The sequence below is a fragment of the Bombus pascuorum genome, chromosome 5 (assembly GCF_905332965.1).
Source record: "Bombus pascuorum chromosome 5, iyBomPasc1.1, whole genome shotgun sequence".
Lineage (NCBI taxonomy): Eukaryota > Metazoa > Arthropoda > Insecta > Hymenoptera > Apidae > Bombus > Bombus pascuorum.
The window spans coordinates 7,954,535-7,976,979 of NC_083492.1; the positions used below are offsets into that span (position 1 = coordinate 7,954,535).

The 22,445-nt window shown below is 34.9% G+C and overlaps 3 protein-coding genes across 9 annotated transcripts in view; 2 read left to right on the forward strand and 1 right to left on the reverse strand.

Moving 5' to 3' along the window:
- Positions 1-24: 24 nt before the first annotated feature.
- On the reverse strand, positions 25-3,267 carry LOC132907193 (protein-L-isoaspartate O-methyltransferase domain-containing protein 1-like). Of its 4 annotated transcripts, none has more exons than XM_060960041.1 (5): positions 2,661-3,267; positions 1,685-2,014; positions 1,485-1,619; positions 1,158-1,409; positions 25-1,071 (listed from the first exon to the last, which is right to left on the reverse strand). In XM_060960041.1, the coding sequence occupies exons 2-5, from the start codon at positions 1,989-1,991 to the stop codon at positions 158-160; spliced, it is 1,608 nt and encodes a 535-aa protein (XP_060816024.1). In that variant the 5' UTR covers positions 1,992-2,014; positions 2,661-3,267; the 3' UTR covers positions 25-157. The 4 variants fall into 4 exon arrangements, with proteins under 4 accessions (XP_060816024.1, XP_060816025.1, XP_060816026.1 ...); XM_060960042.1 differs by having other exon boundaries at positions 3,045-3,194; XM_060960043.1 differs by lacking the exon at positions 2,661-3,267 and adding an exon at positions 2,260-2,642.
- Positions 3,268-4,870: 1,603 nt separating this feature from the next.
- Positions 4,871-13,784, forward strand: LOC132907181 (lethal(3)malignant brain tumor-like protein 3). Of its 4 annotated transcripts, none has more exons than XM_060960020.1 (17): positions 4,871-4,991; positions 7,738-7,945; positions 8,646-8,940; positions 9,035-9,274; positions 9,347-9,981; positions 10,063-10,222; positions 10,310-10,481; positions 10,562-10,742; positions 10,825-11,011; positions 11,088-11,305; positions 11,384-11,612; positions 11,704-11,893; positions 12,025-12,146; positions 12,223-12,586; positions 12,664-12,738; positions 12,838-13,144; positions 13,228-13,784. In XM_060960020.1, the coding sequence occupies exons 1-17, from the start codon at positions 4,966-4,968 to the stop codon at positions 13,351-13,353; spliced, it is 3,735 nt and encodes a 1,244-aa protein (XP_060816003.1). In that variant the 5' UTR covers positions 4,871-4,965; the 3' UTR covers positions 13,354-13,784. The 4 variants fall into 4 exon arrangements, with proteins under 4 accessions (XP_060816003.1, XP_060816002.1, XP_060816005.1 ...); XM_060960019.1 differs by having other exon boundaries at positions 4,874-4,991; positions 10,813-11,011; XM_060960022.1 differs by lacking the exon at positions 4,871-4,991 and adding an exon at positions 5,043-5,178 and having other exon boundaries at positions 10,813-11,011.
- Positions 13,785-14,178: 394 nt separating this feature from the next.
- Positions 14,179-22,445, forward strand: part of LOC132907199 (fringe glycosyltransferase) — a 122,759-nt gene continuing 114,492 nt past the window's right edge. The window contains exons 1-2 of the mRNA XM_060960055.1: positions 14,179-15,354; positions 16,319-16,558. Of these exons, the coding sequence (XP_060816038.1) occupies positions 15,061-15,354; positions 16,319-16,558 (534 nt within the window). The 5' untranslated portion in view covers positions 14,179-15,060. The remainder of the gene's footprint in view (positions 15,355-16,318; positions 16,559-22,445) is intronic.

Consider the following 22,445-nt stretch of genomic DNA (forward strand, 5'->3'; position numbering starts at 1 on the left):
GAGAAAGAAAAGCAAAGAAAGATGTAGAAAGTAACATTAGTGATTATTCTATGTAAACTATTGCGTGAAATCAAGTTATCTGTATGTGTGTATATATATACATATATTTATTTATTTAAATTAGATTAATATGATTCGTGTATGTGATGTACTTATATTACAGCTTACGATTATAATTTAGGTACAACTTTGATGAGAAAGGCAATGGTAACTCATGTATTTTCTCTTTCATATACGTAGAAAAGGCATTACTGTTCACGTAACGGGCAACTATTATTTCTTGGTCACGGGGGCTATTGGAAGGATCGATGTCCATCGGTTCCGCCATGTCCGGAGGATCGACATGCTCTGAGTCTGACTGACTGGTATTCGATCTAGGGCTATTATCTTCGTTGCTTAAGTTTACGTCTTCTACGATACCGCTGTCCGTTTTCTCCCGTTTAGCCATTTTTTTACGCTGAACAAGAGTCTCGTCCTGTTCTGTTTCGCTATCACTTTCACTTATATTCAACAACGTTTCAGTATGTTTGAGTAAATTCAAATAGGTTTCACTGACATTAGTGAAATTCTGTACCTCTGCTTTATTCTCAGGTTCTGCTTCTGTTGAATTGGAAGTAGTCTGTACATTGCTTGATTCTTCTGTCCGCGAAACGGATTTATTACTATCTGAAGAATTTTCAGGATTCTGATTGTTCCAGTCAACGTTACCGTTACTATTTACTACTTGCCAATTCTGGCTTTCATTCATGTTACACAGTACGACAGCCCGTACTTGAGAAGTTGTGTACAGATTTCTATGATCAGTGTCTACACTGAACAACACGCATACCCTTCTCGCAAATTCATCATCTTCATCTGACGCTGATTCGTCCGACACCGATTCATCAGATTCTCCCATCACAGGAATTACAAATCTTGTTAAGGTTTGCTGTGGAGGACTAAATCTTCGACGTTCTAATAGAATTACTTTTTTCGTTTCCAGATCTTCGTGTTCCTTCCATACATTTGTCCGCAAACAGTACCTAATCTTACCTCTGCATAGTTCTTGTAAAGATAATGGAATACAATCAGCTGTAATACACACAAATAATAATATAAAATGATTTACAAATACTACATTTTTTATCTTGTTTTAAAATAATCATAAATATACATACGTAAGTGGAATAACGTTTGCTCTGAAGTAGTAGGTACGACTAACGTTGCGAACGATACGGGAAGCATTTTAAAGTGTAACCAAGTATCTTCATCTATTCTGAGTACACGTAGCAAATGATCTTTAAATGGCATTACGAGGATACCTCCGACACATACAAATTGTTTAATAAATCCTTCGTAATTTTCGGGGCATGCTGCACCACAATATACTCTGTCATACTGCCTACCAGGTGCAACATTCAGACAATTCCCTGTTAAATGTATAGTTACATGACTCTTTTCTGTTCTCACAGGAGTCATATATAAGTAAATTCTTTATGCATCACCTTGTATAAAAACTGGTTCACAAAAATCAAATTCATCCAGTGCTAATGACTTCTGCTTAAATTCTTCTAATCGCTCGTACGCATAATTTAAACAATCTTCATGCAACTCAATGCCATGATTTGTTCCATGTTGGTCTAAGAAAGGCACAAAGATATCACGAATATTCTATATTGATCTAGTAAAGCAGCAGTGTTCTTACTCAATATGAGTCCTGCCATTGTACTGAGATAACCAGTTCCTGATCCAAGATTTAAAAAGCTCAATCCTGGTTCCAATGAAAGACTTTCCATCACCTCGCTATATATACATGGTGCAGATAAATGAATGTTACCATGTTTCCAGGCAAGATCATTGTAAGCTCTTTCTCTGTGAGATGGTAAAACATAGTCTGCTCTATCAATAGCTCTAAATACTTGTTCCACTTTTCTTGTTCTTATATATCCAGATTTCATTAAGTTATCAACTAATTCATCGTTATTTTGTCCACTGCTTACAGCTGCCCCCATTGTTAGAAATTTACAAAAGATCTCTGCAACAAAGATTCAATATGTTAATTAAATATTTGGTGTATTTTTAAATATTTTTGCACTTATATAAACGTATTAAAAGAATGTACTTTAAATATAATCATATTATTGTTGCTGCTTATATAATAGTTATTATTTCGTTACTATATTGACAACTTTTATTGGAGTAATTTTAAAGGCAAAGTGGATTTATATGGATATAGTAATCGCAACACTGTATTGTTGTTTGACTTTAAAAATAACTTACCAGGTCAAAGTATAGTATATTATTTACAATTATTAAAGATCATATAAATATGGGCAATGTGATAAATAATAATCTACCAAAATATATATTCATCTGATGAGAATGAAATTCCAATACCAAATATATTATTTTATTACGAATACCATAGCGAATGTGTGTGTCTACTTTTACGTGTCAAAATATAACATGATTGAATTACGTCAAAGTGCGTTGCACATATATACATACAAAACCGAATAAAGTATATATTTAAATCTTACAAAGCGGAAAGTCGTATTCAATAATAATAAGATAAATTAAATAATAAATTATGTATTCGTATAAAATAAATATTGATAATACAAATTTGAGAGAAATGCACGTAAAATTTTCGCAGTGTTCTCATCAAAACGTTCCCTTACCAGATGAAAACACTATGCTCAATGACAGTGAATAATGGAGTCGATGCTAAGTCGGAAAAAAAATCTTTCGTTGTCTCGGGTTAGCTTATTATAATGCACACAGTATCACGCATCGTAACATATTTTGCGACAAGAGACTGGATTTACTGCTTATGTCTTCTGTTTTGGTAAGTACAACAATCCATCAAGTCCATCAGCTGATAGAACAAAACACGAACTGTCTCTACGCCATTGTACGTTTCCAACTATTCTATAACAAATTACACGTCAACGGACAAGTTTCACGGAATAAAATTCGATCAATTACGAGCATCATCCTGCTCCTTATTATCTTTCCGAATTTTTTCTCGATCGCACAAAATGCTTTTTCTATCCGTTTTTTACCTTTTCCTTCAAAACACGTATGCGTGTTAATCGGCCTTTTCGAAGCGTATGACAGTGCCGTCGCCACGGGTGGAGCCCCTTACCACGGTCGTATTCGCAGTATAGGGCAACTCTCGTGGCGAGGGTAAGGTTCGTAATGTCATAAGGCGTGGTTTACAAATCGGTCGCTAGCCATGGAGCGCTACGATCTAGAAGTTAATGAAAGCAATACACTGGGTGTCCCACAGTTTAGTATACAATCTTTGCCAATATATTCTATAGCTAGAAATAAGACTAAAATATCATGTAACAAAAAGTTCATAAATGTTTTATTAAAAAGTTATAACAAAAATATGAAACGTAAAACGATACATACCTATGCATACATTTCGAAGTATCATTCGCCTTTATTAATGCAAAGTTAATATCGATATGTTATTGAATTTACTATAAACTGAATTTCATAACGATTTTGTCTTCTTCATAGTGTACGTTTATCCTCGTACAGTAGAATCTAGTAGAATCATGCTTAAGAACAGTAAACATATATCAACGTTATACATATATCAACACATTAGAGGAAGATTATTAACGTACATATTTTTGTTATAATTTTTTGATAAAGCATTTATAGATTTTTTGTTATATGGCATTTTAGTCTTATTTTTACCTATTGAATGTACCAATAAAGTTTATACACTAAAGTAAAATACAGAACATAGTAAGGCATACAAGTCACATATCTGACTTGAAACGCCTTACTCCTTAGTGGACAAATTGACGTTTAGTAAATTCACTAAGAGCTTTGTTCCCGCTACGGGAGTTGCCAGATCTCTGTATACTATCGTGCCCCTTACACGGCTTTCATTTCCCCTCCTGCCATCATCCCTATAAGACAAAGAGGGTTTAGAGAGAGAGATCTCCGATGAGATTTCTAGCTCTCTCTTCAAACAGAAAACAATACGCGGGAAGTGTTTGTATTGGGCGCGAGTCTATAGCACGGTATTAGCTAGTGTTTCTATACCATGGTAACGAAACTTAAGTGAGAAAAGACTCTCGAAGCTGCGAAACTCAGCTTGAACACCATTGGTGTGCAACATCGAGCGCAAGCGTTTACGTACTCTTTGACATATGTTTCTCAAATATGTAAATATGTATGTATATTTATATGCGTAAATGAATTTATACTTATATATACATATAGATTCGCGCATATTTATAATCAAGCGATTCTTTAGCTCCGCTAAGCCGAGCGCTTTTCAATGATTATACTTCCATACGGTTCTTCGAATATGTGATAATGAATTTACTGTAGCGAATTAAATGTACGATGAATGTATGCATATCGTATGGAAATTTTATAGTTGCTGCGTTAAAAATAAGGAGACTCTGTCGTTATGGACGCGCAGCAGGAAATAAGCGTCCCAATGTAGTCGACAATTCCATTAAATTTGTTATATACTACCTACTTCTATTTTTTATTTCGATCGATACCGAAGAGCGTAACGTTTAATTCTTGTTTTACGGGGCCAAAAATATAAATTACTTTTACTTTGATTTGGTTGATGCGAAGAACTTGAAATATTATTTTGCAAAATTGAAAATGAAAACAATGTTTTAACTTTTAATATAACTTATGTATGAAAATAAATGAAAGAATAATTACGATCATTCGTTGCTTTATATATTCGCGGATTAATTGTACGCGAGTTGTATTTTGATCGTAGAAAAAATATTGTATTTGTAAAATAAATTTACTTTGACATTTGAAAAGCGATAGCCTCAAAAATTTTTATTACATGCTATTAAATACATATTTCTGAAACAGTTAAACATTTTTATCTTATTCTATTTTATGTGAACAAATGTGAATGAGCCTTTACAGCAGAAGCAACATGGGTCGATGCGCACGCGCAGTTAGAATGATATCGTCTCTTCGCATATGATGGCGACTGACAACTTTAAAACGTGAGTTTATTATCATATAATTTCTTATGTTTACAATGTGCTGTTCGCGTGTAAAATGTGACAGTGATAACATTAAATATTCAGTTGTTTGTTAGTCAAGTAATTTTTTTCTCACGATCTACGTTCGATAGATTATATCCTTAAAATTACCGCTCATAATTCGTTAGACCAACATTCACTTATCCTAGTAAGTATACCTATAAAGCTTCCCGTAACTTCTTGCATTGGTATACTTGAAAAAAGTTGTAAAGTATTTATGAATGAATGTAACGTGTACAAACTTTTTAATACATATTACCACGATTATCATAATAATCTTTACTTATATTCTTTTTCAACTTACCTCCACTCATATAGAAATATACTTAAAAAATTATGACTTGGTGCTTTGATAGTGATTATATCTACATATTCATAAGATCAATTTATACCGATAAAGTAAAAATAATGAATTAGTTTTGTTTTCATTGTATCTTTGAAAACTTTTTTAATAACCTCGATGTCTCGTAGATTAAATATCTCGTACTTTATTAAAATATACATATTTTACTGTTATTGCTCATAAAATAACAAAGGTATTCGTAATCTTAACGTTGTATAATTAAAAAAAAAAAATCTGTTTTCATACAGGATTATCTACTTTATACTGTTTTTTACAAATTTAAAAGATATTTATAGATCATATTTATGTCGTATTATTATCGTTATTAGTAATTTATATCAAGTTTATACATTATTAAAAACTTTAATAAATTTGATGCTAACAATATTTTATTACAAATTTTTATCTCTTTCAGACGTAAATTTATGAAATTCCAATACTGTAATCATAATCTGATAGTTGTAAATTCATTATACAGAGCAATAATATATATCGAGCATTAAAAATGTTAGCTTTTATATTTTAGAGGTTAATGCAGAAGTATATCGAAATCGAAACTTGAGTATTTGCTTAGTGTGCGAAATGAATATATCAATTATCATTTTCTATGAACTAATATAAATGATATTTTCGCGTATGGTACAGTAGAAAATATTGATCGTCAAATTTAATAATTTTATCAAGAGCTCGTCGGAAATTACTGTTTCAAAGGCAGAATCCTTTTTACCGATTACACGTACTGTTACGTTTAACCAATCCAACCACGATAATAATATGACGTCACGCGATAACTCTCTGCCATTGGTCAAAATCAACAACTATGAAAATAAAATAATAAAATTTAACATGTACAACTACACTTAAAGCATGTCTGAGCGGATACATTTCGTATCAAATATTCTGATTAAATTACCGATACCTTGGTGAATTTTAATTTTCAAAATCCAATGCGATAATCTGTTAAATAATGACAAGTATGTGACTCGTCGTTTTAAAAAAATTTAGCTTGGTTTAGCTCGCATTGATCAGCGAAACGCGAATTGGTTTTGCTTTTTTTTGGGTTGATATTTACGCGGGAGATTCGTGAAAGGATGCAGGCGAGAAAAGTCTACCCGCGAAAAGGCAGTAGATTAAATAAAAAAAACTTTGTTACATAGTATACAGTTATCGATCCACAGTGCATGATCCTTGAATGATTTCAAAATTACTCATACTTGGGAAAAATCTGTATATTCGATGCGGTTAATAGTGTATCGAGAATGTTACGATTGGTCGAGATTGTGAACTTGTTCTTCAGTGTAACTCTGATTAACCAATAGGAAGCGGCCTGTTGCGCCGTCGCTACTACAGTTAGAACCTATAAGGATATAACTGTAGCGTACGCAGAGTGAAGGCTCGAACGCTTAAAAAATATGTGAAATTAATCGTTTAAAATTCACTGGAATTTCAACTTAGTTCGTTCTTAGTTTATGTCGCGTTAATTGTTTGCGTTACTCTGAGAATCTCTGTGAATCCTGCAAGAAATAATCAGTTTTATATAGTTTGATCCATCCCCCTATTCCAGTGAAAAGTGTGCGTGCGTGCGCGTTTGTGTCTTCAAGTGATTCGTGATGCGCGTTGAACGATTTGTAAAAGTGCTTCAATAAAAATATCTGTAGTGTAACTATTGAAATTGTTAGCTCCCGAGGATTTCTGGTGTTCCATAGAATGTACAGAATAAATTGTTGGCTAACTGATGCATTTGAAAGCGTGAAAATTAATAACGTAACTACACTGAACGATATTTGTTCGGCGCGTGTTTCAAATCGTGTTAGTGATTCTCTTAACGCCCAGTTATGGCTATCCGGGATACCATTGCATTAGTTATTAAACTTTGTGTATTCAAAAATTGCAATTATTTGCAAATTATGTAACTAGCAACAATTCTACTTGGTGATAGGAGATATTAAATTACAAGTAGGTTTGTAGAATTCCAAAATACTTTCACTTGTCTATTTTTTTTCATTCCATTCATCGTACGAAATTCTTTAGATATTAATTCATTTTTTGATAAAAAGATGTTTTGTTATCATTTTGCCTATTCAATTGTTTCTTTTTTATAACAACTTTCAAGAATAAATTTTTTAAGTATAGATAAGATTTAAATGATTAGGTCATTTAAGTTTCTTTTATCTTTTAATCTTACAGTCATGTTTTTATATATTTGTGTCATAATATAATATAAACAAGTAAACAGAATTTTCTGAAAATATAACATTGATTGATGTTCTTAAATGTTCTTATGATGATTTGAATCGTTAAATGTACAAAGTGAGTTTCTTTATACAATTTCTAAAAATATAATGCATTATGTTTTTTCAACAGAATGGATGAAGAAATAGTAGTAGATGATGTAGATGAGAATAGTAGCACGGAGATTCCACAGTCAGATGATCCAACAACACCCGTTATGCCTTTATTATACATTCAACAAAGTAAAATACGTTCGGCTCCACCAACAACCACAAATCAGACTTTGGTTTCACCTAATGCTACTCAATTGGCTGCTATTATCAATCCAGTCAATAATCAGGTAATTTGTTAATATCCTTATCTTAAATGAGATAGCTTGAGTTTTCAAGACAGAATATTATTTTCTCTTCATATTAAATATAATATAACATCAAAAAATTTTATAATAAAATTTGAATATATTTTTAATATTCATGATTTTGTAATCTTACATAAGTAGAATAATATATTATACTGTATAGTACAATAAAGTGTATAGTTATAGTATATAGGTCAGAGTAACCTATAATTATATAAAATGATCCAGTATATTTGTGGTACTTTAAGAATCTACTGTTAACTATGCTTTCATTATTTCATATGTAAGTGAATATGGAATATACACATGTAGAGTGTGAAATCCTATTAGATTCTATGTATAGGTGATAGTAGTGAATAGTGTACACTTTTGTAATAAATATAGATCTGTTCAATATACTTGCTACAGTGGATAACAAGTAGGAAAGTATAAATTACATTAAACATTACTTTTATAACCATACAGATATCTTATCATAGTATATCAAAAATATTTCAAATATTTCTTAAAATTTGTAAATTTGTAAATATGTAAGGAGTGACACAAAATTAGATAATTTTTAACGTTCAAATGACATATGATTAAATTGTGTTAAGACATCAAGTTTATTCAATGAATTTTTTGGTGATTTGTAAATTATTTTAATGCCATCAATGAACTGTTTATTTTATTCTAATTACAGATTGTTACTGGACAAAACAAAGTATTTATACAAGGACCAAGTCAGGTTACTAGTTCTCAGAATAAACAACATATTGTAATCCATCGGCCAATTAATACTGTCAGTACCACAACTACTTCGCAAGGGCAGAAACATATATTGCTTAGAAAGTCCAATGCATCTACTGCTCAGATAGTGCCCTTAAGTGCCTCTCAAGGGAATCAAACCAATGCACAAGCAGGCAAGCACACCTTTGCGTATCTTGGGACTCTCATTAAACCAAATAAATCACGGGAATCTGTTGTTATACCAGCAGGTGACTATTTTATTTTCATAATAAAATTATGAGTAATAAAAAAGATACTTTTTATTGATATAATCTTAATTCACTTTTTCATATCTTTTATTAGGAGCTCTAACTACAACTCAGATAGCTAAACCAAAATTAGTGATAGCACCAGTTATATCACAGTTAGCTCAAACTTCAACAAGTACTACTACAGGATCTCAAAGTCAACCTCCGAAACACATGACTAATTTATTATTACCAGTCAGCATACCGCAACAAAGTGGACCTACTAAATCCAGTATGTTCAATTTAAAAATTAACAATGGCCAAATTAATACAGAAAGTAAAGGAACTATTACAGGTAAATACTTGAAAGCGTATTTCATTGTATTGTTAAATTTGAATTAACTATTCCCTTCTTTTTATATTATAGTATTACGGGAGTCAAAAACTACGAATTCAGCTACACATCCACCTCCTTTGCATCCTATTGCAAAAATGAGTTTACTAAACGCAAATAAAGGAAATAATAATTCTACAGACAGTATAAAAATTACAGAAAATCCAGATTCCGCAGTTATTACCCCTATTCCGAAAAAAGACGACGCAGGTATGCCTGAGAAGCGAAAAAAGACGATAAGCAATATATTAAGAGGATCGAGTGAAAAGCGAATAAAAAAACAAAATCTTCCAAAGTCTACTCAAGAGAGTATAGTTGATGTAAGCTATGCATTAAGTAGTCCGGAATCAGAACAAGATAAGGATAAGAAAGTGCAAAATGATGATGACATTACATTGATTAAAGTAGTTCCTAGTGAAGATAAAACTGTGAAACTTACTACTAATACTAATGTCGATGACGACATAAAAATCGAAATTATTAAAACACGCACAAGCTGTGGCATTGAATCATTAACAGACAATAAAAATGATACTAAGATTAATATAAGTAATCATGAAGACTTGAAAGATCATTTAAATGCAACACATAACGATTCCAATTTCGATGCGGCGAAAGTTTTAGATTGGAAGGACGGTGTTGGTACTCTTCCAGGAAGTACGTTAAAGGTATGACCATATAACATTAGAAAATTAATTTTTGATGTCATGGTTTAATAAAATAGCGAATAAATTTATTATATTTCATAGTTTTGTATGAATGAATTTGGTATTATGGAAGTAGTGGATGAAGACGAAAATAACAAACAAGGTAAAGATTGCATTGGCGACAAAGAGAACGTTTGTTCGACACAGAATTCTTCCAAATCTACCTCGGTAACTGTTAATAATATAAACAACGAAAAGAAACGTAAGTATTAACAATGCGAATATGCATATTTTCTTTCAAAGAGTGAAGGAAGATTTCTTTCGAATGTGACCGAGTTTATTTTTATAGCCGATGATAGAAAACCGAGGACTGTTTCGGCGGATACAATGTACCATTGTGAAGGCTGTGGATGTTACGGACTAGCTGCAGAATTTGAAAGTCCGATATCGTGTGGTCCATCATGCACGGAAATAATAGAAGCCAAGAAACAGCCCCCGATGCGGAAAGAAAAAGATTTGAAGTATGTTGTTCGATATAAAGTTTTCTAATATTTAATTAAATATATACTTTTTTATAAGTTTATTTTTATTTTATTGGCAGAGATTTACGCGCGAAACGGAAACGTAAAAGATTACTTCAAGAACAGCAACAGTCTAAGGAAATAGAAGAGAAATCCGAAGACAAAGGACAAGAGAAGGTGAAATCTGAGACAGACGAAGATACAAAGGATACTATTACAGGAATGGATGAAGAGAGTCAAGGAGATAACACCGAATCGAAGGTACTTGTGACCAAACTTTCCTTTTACAATCATTGAAACATACTGCTTATAAATGTGTCTCTGTATTCAGTATCCTTGGCAGACAGGGAAACTCGGATTTTCATGGTCTAAGTATCTTGAACATTGTAAAGCAAAAGCAGCACCCGTTAAATTATTCAAAGACCCCTTCCCATATGCAAAAAATCATTTCAAAGTTGGAATGAAATTAGAAGGTATAGATCCTGAACATCCGTCACGATATTGTGTTCTTACGGTTGTTGAAGTAGTAGGTAAGTTATTTCACTTTCTTCTTCTTATATTCAATCTATAACAACATACACAGTTTATTTATTTGAATAATTCCAGGTTATCGAATACGTTTGCATTTCGATGGATATGCAGAAAATTACGATTTTTGGGTAAACGCAGACAGTATGGATGTCTTCCCGGTTGGCTGGTCGGAAAAAAATGGACATCGATTAGACCCACCGAAAGGTTACGTAGCTAGTAATTTTAATTGGAACGCGTATCTAAAAATTTGCAAAGCTACTGCAACGCCAAAAAATATTTTTTCAAACAAAAGTGTAAGTGCCAATCAATTTTTAATCAAACGATTTATTTTTTAATTTCATGAACTTCACCAATATACTTTACTATTTTAGTCAGTATGTCCTACTGGTTTCCGCGTAGGAATGAAATTAGAAGCGGTAGATAGGAAGCATTCTTCTTTGGTTTGTGTAGCAAGCATAGCAGGCCTAATGGATTCCCGTATATTAGTTCATTTTGATTCTTGGGATGAAGTGTATGATTATTGGGCGGATGCAAGTTCTCCGTACATTCATCCAGTGGGATGGTGTCATCATAATGGTCATAGTCTAACGCCACCAAACAGTAAGCAAAATAATATGTATTCGATTTTTATATTTTTGTATCTTCTTCCGGAAAAAACGATGCATGTAAAAATGCGAATTTATTGTTTTAGATTATAAAGATCCTAAATCTTTCACATGGGATACGTATCTCAGGGAAAGCCGTTCCATGGTCGCGCCAGCGAGAGCTTTTAAACAACGACCACCTTGCGGATTTAAGCGTGGAATGAAATTAGAAGCGGTTGATAAACGCGTGCCTCAACTTATAAGGGTAGCAACAGTTGAAGACGTAAAAGATCATATGTATGTAAATAACAAATATTTATTTTTATCTTAAAATTAAGTGGAGCGCAGTACAATTATTTGTATATATATATATATATATATATATATATATATATATATATATATATATATATATTTTTGTTTCACAGGCTAAAAATACGATTTGACGGATGGCCAGAAAATCATGCTTATTGGGTCGACGACGATTCCCCTGACATACATCCCATGGGTTGGTGTATGAAAACGGGTCATCCTTTGGAACCACCATTAAGTAAAAATTTTTTAAATATTTTTATAGTCTCTCGTGTTTTTATATTTTTATTCTAAATATGTATTACTGTATCTAGCTCCAGATAACTTAAATGACAGGCCCGAGTGTGGAACGTATGGCTGTAAAGGAATAGGGCATGTAAAAGGGCCTAAATATGCAACGCATAACTCTGCATCTGGTTGTCCGTATTCACCTCAGAATCTTCATAAAGTTAGACAATTAGCCGATAGACTTAATTTGAAGCACGAGACTTGCGACTTTGAAGATGATGTACAGGATAGACCAAAATTAGAAAAAACAGACAAAATAAAAATGGAAAAGTCTGAGAAATTGGAGAAGCCGTTGTTTTCGGAGGAACGATTAGTGAAGACTGAGAAAGAAATTAAACAAGAAGATGGAGATTTCTCTGACAAGAATGACAAATCAGAAAATTCGGAAAAGTAAGCTATACAAATATTCTGTATTATATAATATATTGTTGTAATTGCTATGTACATGAGTAATTCATAATTTACAGGTCTAGTAAATCGAAACATCATCACAGTGACGGACAAACGGATGATGACGAACTTTTGAGAAAGAGGAAGAAAAGGTTCACTCATGACTATATTTCTTGCATTTATAAACGTATTTATTGCAAACGTATATAAATGTATTTATAACTAACTTGTATGTTTTTATACTTTTATAGACGGCAGGTTTCTGAAGAGCCTTTATATTCCCTTTCGAATTCATATGGTGACTCGTCGCTATCTATACCCTATGCTGCAAATATGCCTGATAAACAATTACGTACAGAATTGTACCAATCAGTTTACAATCCTGGATATAATCCGTTACCGGATTCGCCGCATATATGGGCGAAGCATAGCAATGCTTTAAACAGGGTAGTAGCGAAACAGAATACTAACCCTCGAAGGTGGTCGAACGAAGAAGTTATCAAATTTATACAGAGCGTTCCCAATTGTAAAGAAATAGGAAATATCTTTAGGCAACATGTAAGTATTTAAAAAAAAAGGAAGAAATGTAATACAATTTATTATATTCAAACTGTGTTTAATTTCTTATTCGATGTTTATAGAATATCGATGGTGAAGCATTTTTAATGTTGACTCAAGAGGATTTGGTATCGCTATTGGGATTGCGTCTCGGACCTGCGATTAAGTTGTACAATAGTATAGTTCTTTTACGTCGAAGAGCAACGTGAATGATGTGCGATGAACGCACATACAGTTGGGTTTTAAAGAGTGCAAAATGGCAGCTATTATGACGATTGCGTCAGAGGTATTTATTTAAAATAAAGAAGAAGAAGCTTGGAATCATTGAGATAGAAATGTATCTTTTATCGCAATTAGGAATATTGATTTACAAATGGAGGAAAATTTGTAACAAATCCTAATTTGATGATACGAAAGATATTTATTAAAGTGAAAGATGATCGTATGTTTGAAGTTGAAATGGACGATTTTTATCGATTTGTGATCACGCGATGTATCTATAGTTCGAATGGACGCTCATGATGAAGTACTTACGATTGTCTGTCTTAATTTTTTTCTTATACTGTAAAGTGCATTGAATCATGTACAAATGTAAATATGGACGATCTTAATAATTAAATATTGTAATACTAAAATATAAGCAATCTTTTATGAACCTGACCTTATTTACACCTGACCTGCGTTACTCATATTAATAACTTTACTCCTGTAAACACATATCCTCTGAACTTTTTAGGATGAATTTATCCAAAATAACAGTAACATCTTTATATAACGAATATAATATTTCAAATATTTTGCAATTGATACTTTATCTTCACTACATATGAAAGATATATGAAAAAAACAATGAACGAAAGTCAATGCAGATAAATAAAACGACCGTATGAAAAATGTATTTTGTAAACAAAAGATCCGGATTCAAGAATGCAGATTGTATAAACAAGTTAAATTATACATCAAAAGTTCACACACAATGTTTATTTATTAAAAAATGAAAGCAAAGTAAGGTAATAATTTTTACAATTGCTTATTTCATTTATTGTTCATTGATTTCCAATCGATATACAAATTTATTAAGTTATTAATCGGATCAACGTACAACGAAGAGGCGGTGCTCCATTTAAAACGCGTCCCCCTTCTCATTCGTTCCAGACATTGTGCCACTCTCCAGGTCGCTCTCCCACCACGCCGGCCAAGTGGCTGCTATGGCGATGTTTACAGCGTAGTCACGACGACTGGCCATGTGTTCAGTCGGTGGCTTGTCGCGCGCCGTGCAGTATTACGTTTTGGTGCGTGTTCGCCTCGTGACTCTTCGTATATCTCCGCTTCACAAAAGCGTTCCCGTGTGACAACCACTTGACTGTCAAATACTCGCCGCTCTTCTACAGGTTGAAATTATTTATAGTACAACAATACAAAAAAACAAACAATCAATTATAATCAATTTACAAAAGTATTACGTAGTTTTTCATGATAGATTCGCAAGACGAATTGCTTGAAACACGAGATTATCGTTCAATTGAAATTTACAATTCTTCAAACAGAGATATCGATTTCGAAATTTTAATCGATTTTCATAAATCATTGGCCGAATCAACAACAAATTAACGTGAAACGGAACGATGACATTGGTGGTGTCATCGACAATTAAATATAACGGAATAACCGAAATTTTGCAGGTTATCCTTTCAGTTAATTTACAAAGTGACAAGAAGGAACTTTCGATGGGACATTCGTGATCGTGTATTACAGTGAATCGAGTTACAGTTCACGTGATTCATTGTCATGCGCAGACTCGATCGTTGCGTGTGACGAGTAGGCTAGATTTGATTATCGAAAGCGAACGATTTATTCGATATTTTGAAAGAGTAATACGGGAGTGACGCGCGGGAACGTGATTACTTTTGTATGTTATGACTGGCATATTTTTCACGCGGCAGAAGGAGGGGAACGATGCAAGGTGGTTGCCGTTGATCGTTGGAGTTCGAGAAAAACGTGAAAATCACGAGGAAGAGGGACGGTCGGTGAAATTCGGTGGCGGTGGGCCACAGGCTCGATTGTCGGTGATTGGCGCGGGATACGCCGGCACCGGAAGTGCTAAAATGCCCCGTAGCCTGCCGACTAGACGAGGTCTCCAGGCGTTGGCACTTGTTCTCGCCACTGCTTATGCTACCATTCTTCTTTATCAGGCTGTTGCACCCCGTCAGGTAAACGTTTTAATTTGTCTTACATATGTTAGCGATTATTCTTAATCCTTCGCTTTACAACGTTGAATAACAAGACATGGCGTCTACTACCAAAGTTCAATTTTAACCCCTTTATTTCAGATCACTGTCGATTAGTGAATACAAATTGCATATAATATTTCAGTACTCTGCTTTAGAATGTTAAACCAATAAATTATTGAGGTTAATAGCAATACCTACGGTGGATAGGAAAAGTATTTGCACATTAGTAGTTAGATTAGTAATTACATTAGTAATTTATTAATTCAACGAGTGAGAATCGTCTAGTACAACAACATTAAACAAAATAAGTGCATAATTAATAGGTGAGTAGCATCAACGGAAAATAGAGTAAGGAAAAGAGAACGAAGAGTAAAAACAATAGAATAAGGCAGATAGATAAATATATAAATAGAAGTAAATAAAGTACGGTCCAACGTATAAAATTAATTAGTTTTAAATATATCAAATTTCGTATCATTCGGTAGTAGATACTTTTATAAGGCAATAAAGATTTGATATACTATAAAAATGAAACGTTGAACCTGGTAAAGAAAAGCGTTTCTTTGGATAATAAGGTTATGTGCAAATATTTTATGCAACTGCTATATCAATAGAAAAGATCATAAGGTAAGGGGTTAATCGACTTTAGTAATAGAGAGAGATGTTACTTTCAAATGACGTGTTAATTGGTCTATTCTCGAAGCGCTATTCTCGGTAGCCAGTTATGTTAATCGAACGGTAAATCGAGTTCGAACTTGTTTCGTCGCGAACGTCGTGAAAGTAAACATTCCGTGAGCTCGCGTGCACGTGCTCGCTTCTTTTCCAAGAATTCTCGATCAGATTATTGTTCTATGCGTGCAATGTTTACAAAATATTACCGATTCATTATGAGCGTATCGCGGTTGGTTTTATACTTATGTGTGTGTATGAAATTGTTGCGTAGTGGGTCGACGAGATGACGGCGGAAGTGAACAGTAGGAGCGTACTGGTGGAAGTGCCAGCTTCGAGGAGGATGTTGATAAACGAGGAATCTTCGGTGACACCTGCGATCGCGACTGCGACCATGGCACCGTTCACCACGAATCTCGACGACGTGTTCATCAGCGTGAAAACTACCAAGCATTACCATCACTCCCGTCTGCCAGCTATCATCAGCACGTGGTTTCAATTCGCTAAGGATCAGGTACGTGACAAATCCTTTCAAGCCTCTATGCTTTTACACGTCTACAGGATATTTTCCTAAGCCGTGGTTTGCGCTGTTGAGATATTTGTATTCTCCTTATTGTTGTATATCAGATCTTTATGGTTCATCTCTACGGTAATTTTGTAAGATTGCGATATTGGATTAAGTATAACACTAGATGTAAGTAACGCTTGTAAATTTTTACCAAGAGATTACCGATATCATTGGCCTTTCATTTCTACTTAATTAAATTCTAGTCGTTGAGCGTCTTCTACCGGCCCGTCCAGGAAATTTTCTCAAACTCTTCGATGGCTAGCCCACCACTGATTATAAGTACAATACCTAATATCGCAGTCTTAAAAAATCACCTGTTAGTATTAATTTACCCTATTAGTGGATCGTTTAATTTGTCTTGCATTTTGTTCTATCCAATTCGTTTTCTTATCTTCTAATTGGTAACGGATCATCGAGCAATTAGTTTTAGAATGTACACTTTGTTCGACCGTTGTAATTGAATCATTAGCATGTAATAGCTCATTTTTATCTCTATGTATCAACGAACAATACTTGAAGTAGTTTTCAGCGAAGAGTATTAATTGATTCTCGAAAAGAAAGTATTAATTCGTTAGACTGGATGACTGTTTAGTATAGAGGCCAGTCTGTGTGCGATTTGTTACTGTTCGGTCGAGCATATACACGGCGGTTTTCAGCTTGATGAGCACTCGTCGTGGGAACGGGATTCTCTGTATTTCCGTTTTACCCTTTCCTTCTTTCTACGTCTCTTGTTCTCCATCAACTTCCACGTACCGTGTACAGCGTTTTATTTGTGTATTCAGCTCATGTTCTTGAAACAAACGAATTTTATGTATTCGTCTCTTCCGAATCCGTCTGTCCATCGGTTTTATTCGCTTCGTCCATCTCTTTCTGGTCTTCGTTGACTGTAAAACCTCCTTAAAGATCCACGGGATAGCTAGGCTAAGCTATAGCTAATTTAATAGCACAGCTTTGGTAGGTTTCGTCTATGAATTTTAGTAACCTTCGTACTACGTTCGTTCATTGCTCTCATTAAATATAAATCCATTTTGCAAAATTCTAGTGTCTCTCTGCATCTCTTGCTTCATAAACCTTTGCCTGCTAATGTATGTATGTGCAAATAATTTATTTAAAATGTAGCACGGCACAGTGTAGCGTAGTTCAGCGGTGTATTGCCGGGTTAAAAGTGTAGGTAGGTGGTAAGAAGGTCTAGGAACTCTCAACTTTCGCGATATTATCTTGCCACGACTAATTGCATGCATTGTACTTCCCCCCTGTTGCTCGGCCTTCCGCTCCCATCGCTACCGGCGACACTTCCTGGAACTAGCAGCCCAGAAAAGTCGCCGGAGGGCCGACTAATAATCGAGATTCTCAGGAATCGCGCATTCGAACGAATTATCCAGGGACCTAAAAGCTCGTTTCGGAGCACTCGTGTTCTCGAGGCGACGTAACATTTGCCCGTTACTTCGTCGTCGGTCTTCTTTGAAGCGCGCCTCGTAGCTTAGCTCGTTTTGCTCAATGGATTCAGAGTAAAAGAAATTTGATTGAATTACGTCTTGGGGCAATATATCGTTGTATCCTCGTCAAGGGTGGTCGATGAAAGCGATTAATTATTGTAATAACTATCGACTTGCCGAAGAACGTTGGGTGTTTCAGTATGGTATTTGGTTACGTTCTAATAAAATAGGATAGGTCAGGATATGAGACAACGAGACTGTACATTTTTATGCATTCGCAAGAAATTTGAAGGTTGAAAAATACATAGAACGTAAATATATACAAATATATACAGGCGAGTCAGTAAAAATTACCACCCCAAGTAGCTCGATATCTATGGACTTTATTATCGAAAAATGTTTCCAGTGAAACTCATTATATTTAAGCAGCCTGGTCAGATGAGTACATTTTGATCTTTTAATATCTTGTATTCTTTGAGATATTACGAAGACGTCGATATTTTTTATAACATTAGTCGATCCAACTGGACGTTCCAATGAAAAACAATCGGTTTAGCAGCTATTGTAATTTTAAACTGTCAAATTTAATGTACGAAGGAGAAGCAAATATGCGAGACGGTATTCCTATGTTTTACGTTGTTTTATTTTTCACACGTTAAATTCAGCAAATTAAAGTATTAAAATATCTGCTAAATAAAATGACTGACGTTATTAAGAGCATACGGTGGTCATTAAATCTTTCGGTCAGTTTGATATCTCGAAAAATATAAACTATTGGAAAATTTAAGTGTATTTGTATCACAGCAGACTGCTTAAACGCGATAAATTTCGCTTCATAAAGTCAATATACAACGAGTTATTTCAAACGGTAGTTTTTACTGACTCACCCTGCACCAGATACATCGAAGCACGATGCTTGCTATAACATTTACCGGATGAAAGAAGCCTCTGCCTACGTTCTATTCCTTTTAGTTGACCTCATAGAGATGCGAATTTGAATAAAAATTCGCAATTTAGAAATAAGAATATAAGCAATATTCTAGACCTTGGGATGTTTAAAAAGATCCTAACAAAAGCACTATTCGATAGTGTCAAAGATCTTAGTGTGAAATCGAGTTAATACGTGCAAGTATCTACGGCGATCTTCCAGAAACAAAAGCAGTTTTCTCGTTTTACGTTCTATCCTTATTTCCAGCGACGTTGCACGGTCTATGAGCAGGCAAGAAGGAATAATAGAAAATATCGTGGTGCTCCTTTCGTTTCACGCTTTTACGAATTCACAGGAGAAAAATGATTTACGAAAAAAAAAGGAGTTAGGTAGAGAAACGGACCACTGCCAGGTCTGATTGTATTGTTTAGCTTTAGTCGGTAAGCTCGTCCTAAACGTAAATGATTTTTCTTCGGGTTGCTAACGTTGCTGCTGTCTTTACGGCTGCTTTACGTCTATGCGACTAAATACAGGAATTGAAGAAAATATTTGAATATTTTTATAGAAATCTTTCTACGAATATATTATGTGTATTGTATGAAACGTCTCGAAGTTTCATTAACAGCGCTGTTAGGAGACACTGTGATCGCGATTATATCGGCAAAGTTTGAGACCTGAGAATCTGGAAATTCATGGACATAGAAATTTTTTTTTTTATTTTATTTTGGTTTTTTACAATTTGTCCTGATGCACATTTGGTAAAGTGTTATATCTTATTGGTGAAAAAAAAAAAAAAATAAAAATAAATATAGCATGTGGGTGGCTACCCCCAGCGGGATGCCAGCTTCGTTCATTCTAAGTTATATCTTTTATGTGACACAGAAATTAGAAAATATTTATTGCAAGCATACACTCCACGAACGTCAAAGTATTTGGACAATCGATCATTCGCTAGATATATCAGCAAGCCAGAATATAGCGATTTTCAATATTAATTATATACATATCGAAGACCATTATTTATATCCTGTACTAATAATCAAGCGTATGTTTGTAATAAACGTAATTTCTATGTACATTTCCCGATTGGTTCCAAATATTATCAGTATAATCGCCGCAATCGTGTCTCGTCGCAGTGCTAATGAAATTTCAAAGAGCTTCGTACAACGCACAATTATTTATATACCATAATTTTCTACGCTAAATGTTCGGCTACTTTCGCGAGTCACTGTACATCGCAAAGTCTCAAGACGGCGAATATATTTGCATAGATATTACATACATTTGCATAGATGGTAGAAACGTTACTATCAACGGTCGAGGAAGAACCGTAAAAGAACCATAGATTGACAGAGTTCGAATTTGCCATCCTATCGGTGCTACAGGGATACTTTCGATTTCGACAAATTGCTCGTGTTGCACTTTGTATCCAACTGGAATTCACGTGTTGCAATTGGAGAGTCATCGTGCTCGATTGGCTCGCTGTTAAGTAACATGCTGTAGGTGTTCATCGGAGGATTTCGTTCGGAGAAGGAGGATCTGTGCCGGGGATGGCGATCGATCGGCCGTCGAAGCGTTTGTCATTAGTTTCAGTGACTCGCCCTATATCGCAACCCTTCAATTTACAACAGCCGTTTCGCCTCTGAAACGTCAGCGGATAATTGATCAATTACGTCGTTTATTTATCTGGAAACGCTCACCGACCGCATCGCTGTAATTTTACGCCAGTAAAATACAGAGTATCTCTCGAGTTAATTTCTCCTTTTCATTTTATTTCTTCTTCCCGTCTCTTTCCTTTTCTTTTCTTTTTTTTTTTATATCGATGATCATCGAGGACTTCTCCTTGAAATTAATCGGACCTCGGTTGCGACTTTTCAGAGCGTCGGGACGTCGAGCATCGAAAACACTGTAGTTTACTTGTCCGTCGATATTTTCAGAATATCGAAATAACATTTTCGTGTTTGGTGTTTGCGCGTGTACCGTGCGTTTCTAGCTGTTCCATATTCGTTCCTCTCAGAGTTTGGAACGCACCTACAGCTCAGGTATGTTCCACCGTTACTACATTCGAGTACGTACTTAAATGCTCGAGTACGTAAGCATTTACACGCTCGCCTATCCGAGTATTCAGATTTTCGAGTCCTCGCGAGTTCCTACTTTCACACACTCGTGTACTCGTATATTTATACATTTATTTCCTCCACTATCTAATTCCTAGGTTTACGGATTAGGTATTATATTGTCATTAGGTATATTAGGTTCGGACTTTCTCAAACGATCCACATACTTTGTGATATTCCTTCCCAGACAATTTACAGCTCGGATTTCTCGATCTTCCAGTTTATTACAAAATGGGACGCGAGTACTCTCCTAGTTGGAGTCGAGAACAGCCTATTTAATTCCTAACGTCGCGTCGCCCATAGAGTTGGAAACGGGGACTGCAACCAAAACGTTTAAATTATTCTCGAGCAAGAGAGAGAGAGAGAGAGAGAATTGGGTCCCAGTGCAATGGAGATATCGGCTTAACGACGATGCCCGTTTTAGCCGCGACGTACGTGCGTGGATTAACGTAATTACGTCGATGTAACGCGACGCCGGTGCCACTGACGTCATCGCGTCTCTCGTCCCTCTTTTTCCCTGGCGTGCGATGTCTCTTGTTTGCCGGATATTCGTGTTCCTTCTGCGAACGCTGACTCGGGAGCTTATTCGTCTCACCTTTTTCTTTTTTTTTTTTTCTCTTCCTCCGCGTTTGTTCCGTCTCTCCCTTCGCCACGGTTTAATTGTCGGTTATACAGGACATCCGTCTTGTCGCGACAATTCTTATCGTCGGTCGTAAGATAACGTTCCATGGATAGCCATGCAACAACCGCTGTTTGCTAAGCCGCTATTCAAGTTTTGGGAAATCGGAAGGAACAGCGATTTGTCACGCTCGAAATACGTTCGCCATTCGAAGCACGAATACGCGAGAAACTAGAAAATAGGATACGGCCGAGTAACGAATAAAGCGATTTCTTATAGAAGAAAATGCGGGATACAATTTTTTATGATAAGTCGGAAACGTGGAATAAAATTCTTCGATAGAACGCTTTGTCGCCGAGAAAAGTAAATTTGGAAATTCATCGCGCGCGTATAATTCTGAGCCAAGCGCGTTCAAAACGGGCAAATTTTGTTTCGCACTTTCTATTCCTTTTCACGCGTGCAATTGCTTCCTGCCGGTCGTTCATTCGTACTTGGGTGGGAATTATCCAAGTTCCAGCGTACTTGACGAATTTTGAAACTCGCTTTTCTCGAAAATTGAGCGTTAAGAAATTTTATTCTGTACTTTCTTCTTATTTCTTTCAGCAGCAATTGTATCATGCCCGTTTGTATCATCGTGTTAGATCGTTATACATGTTTGGATAAATGGAATCATCTAAATATCTGCTTTATTCATTGTCATCGTGAGAAGCTTCCCAGTAACAAAGTTACACTT

What these genes read in the sequence shown, in the direction of transcription:
- LOC132907181 (XM_060960019.1), top strand. Translation starts at nt 4,966, where the DNA reads ATGATGGCGACTGACAACTTTAAAAC. An exon ending in GCGACTGACAACTTTAAAAC is followed by an intron (nt 4,992 to 7,737) that starts GTGAGTTTATTA and finishes TTTTTTCAACAG; the next exon opens with AATGGATGAAGAAATAGTAG. An exon ending in TCCTTTGGAACCACCATTAA is followed by an intron (nt 12,147 to 12,222) that starts GTAAAAATTTTT and finishes TACTGTATCTAG; the next exon opens with CTCCAGATAACTTAAATGAC.
- LOC132907193 (XM_060960041.1), bottom strand. Translation starts at nt 1,991, where the DNA reads ATGGGGGCAGCTGTAAGCAGTGGACAAAATAACGATGAATTAGTTGAT. An exon ending in AATGGCAGGACTCATATTGA is followed by an intron (nt 1,620 to 1,684) that starts GTAAGAACACTG and finishes TGCCTTTCTTAG; the next exon opens with ACCAACATGGAACAAATCAT. An exon ending in TGAACCAGTTTTTATACAAG is followed by an intron (nt 1,410 to 1,484) that starts GTGATGCATAAA and finishes TACATTTAACAG; the next exon opens with GGAATTGTCTGAATGTTGCA.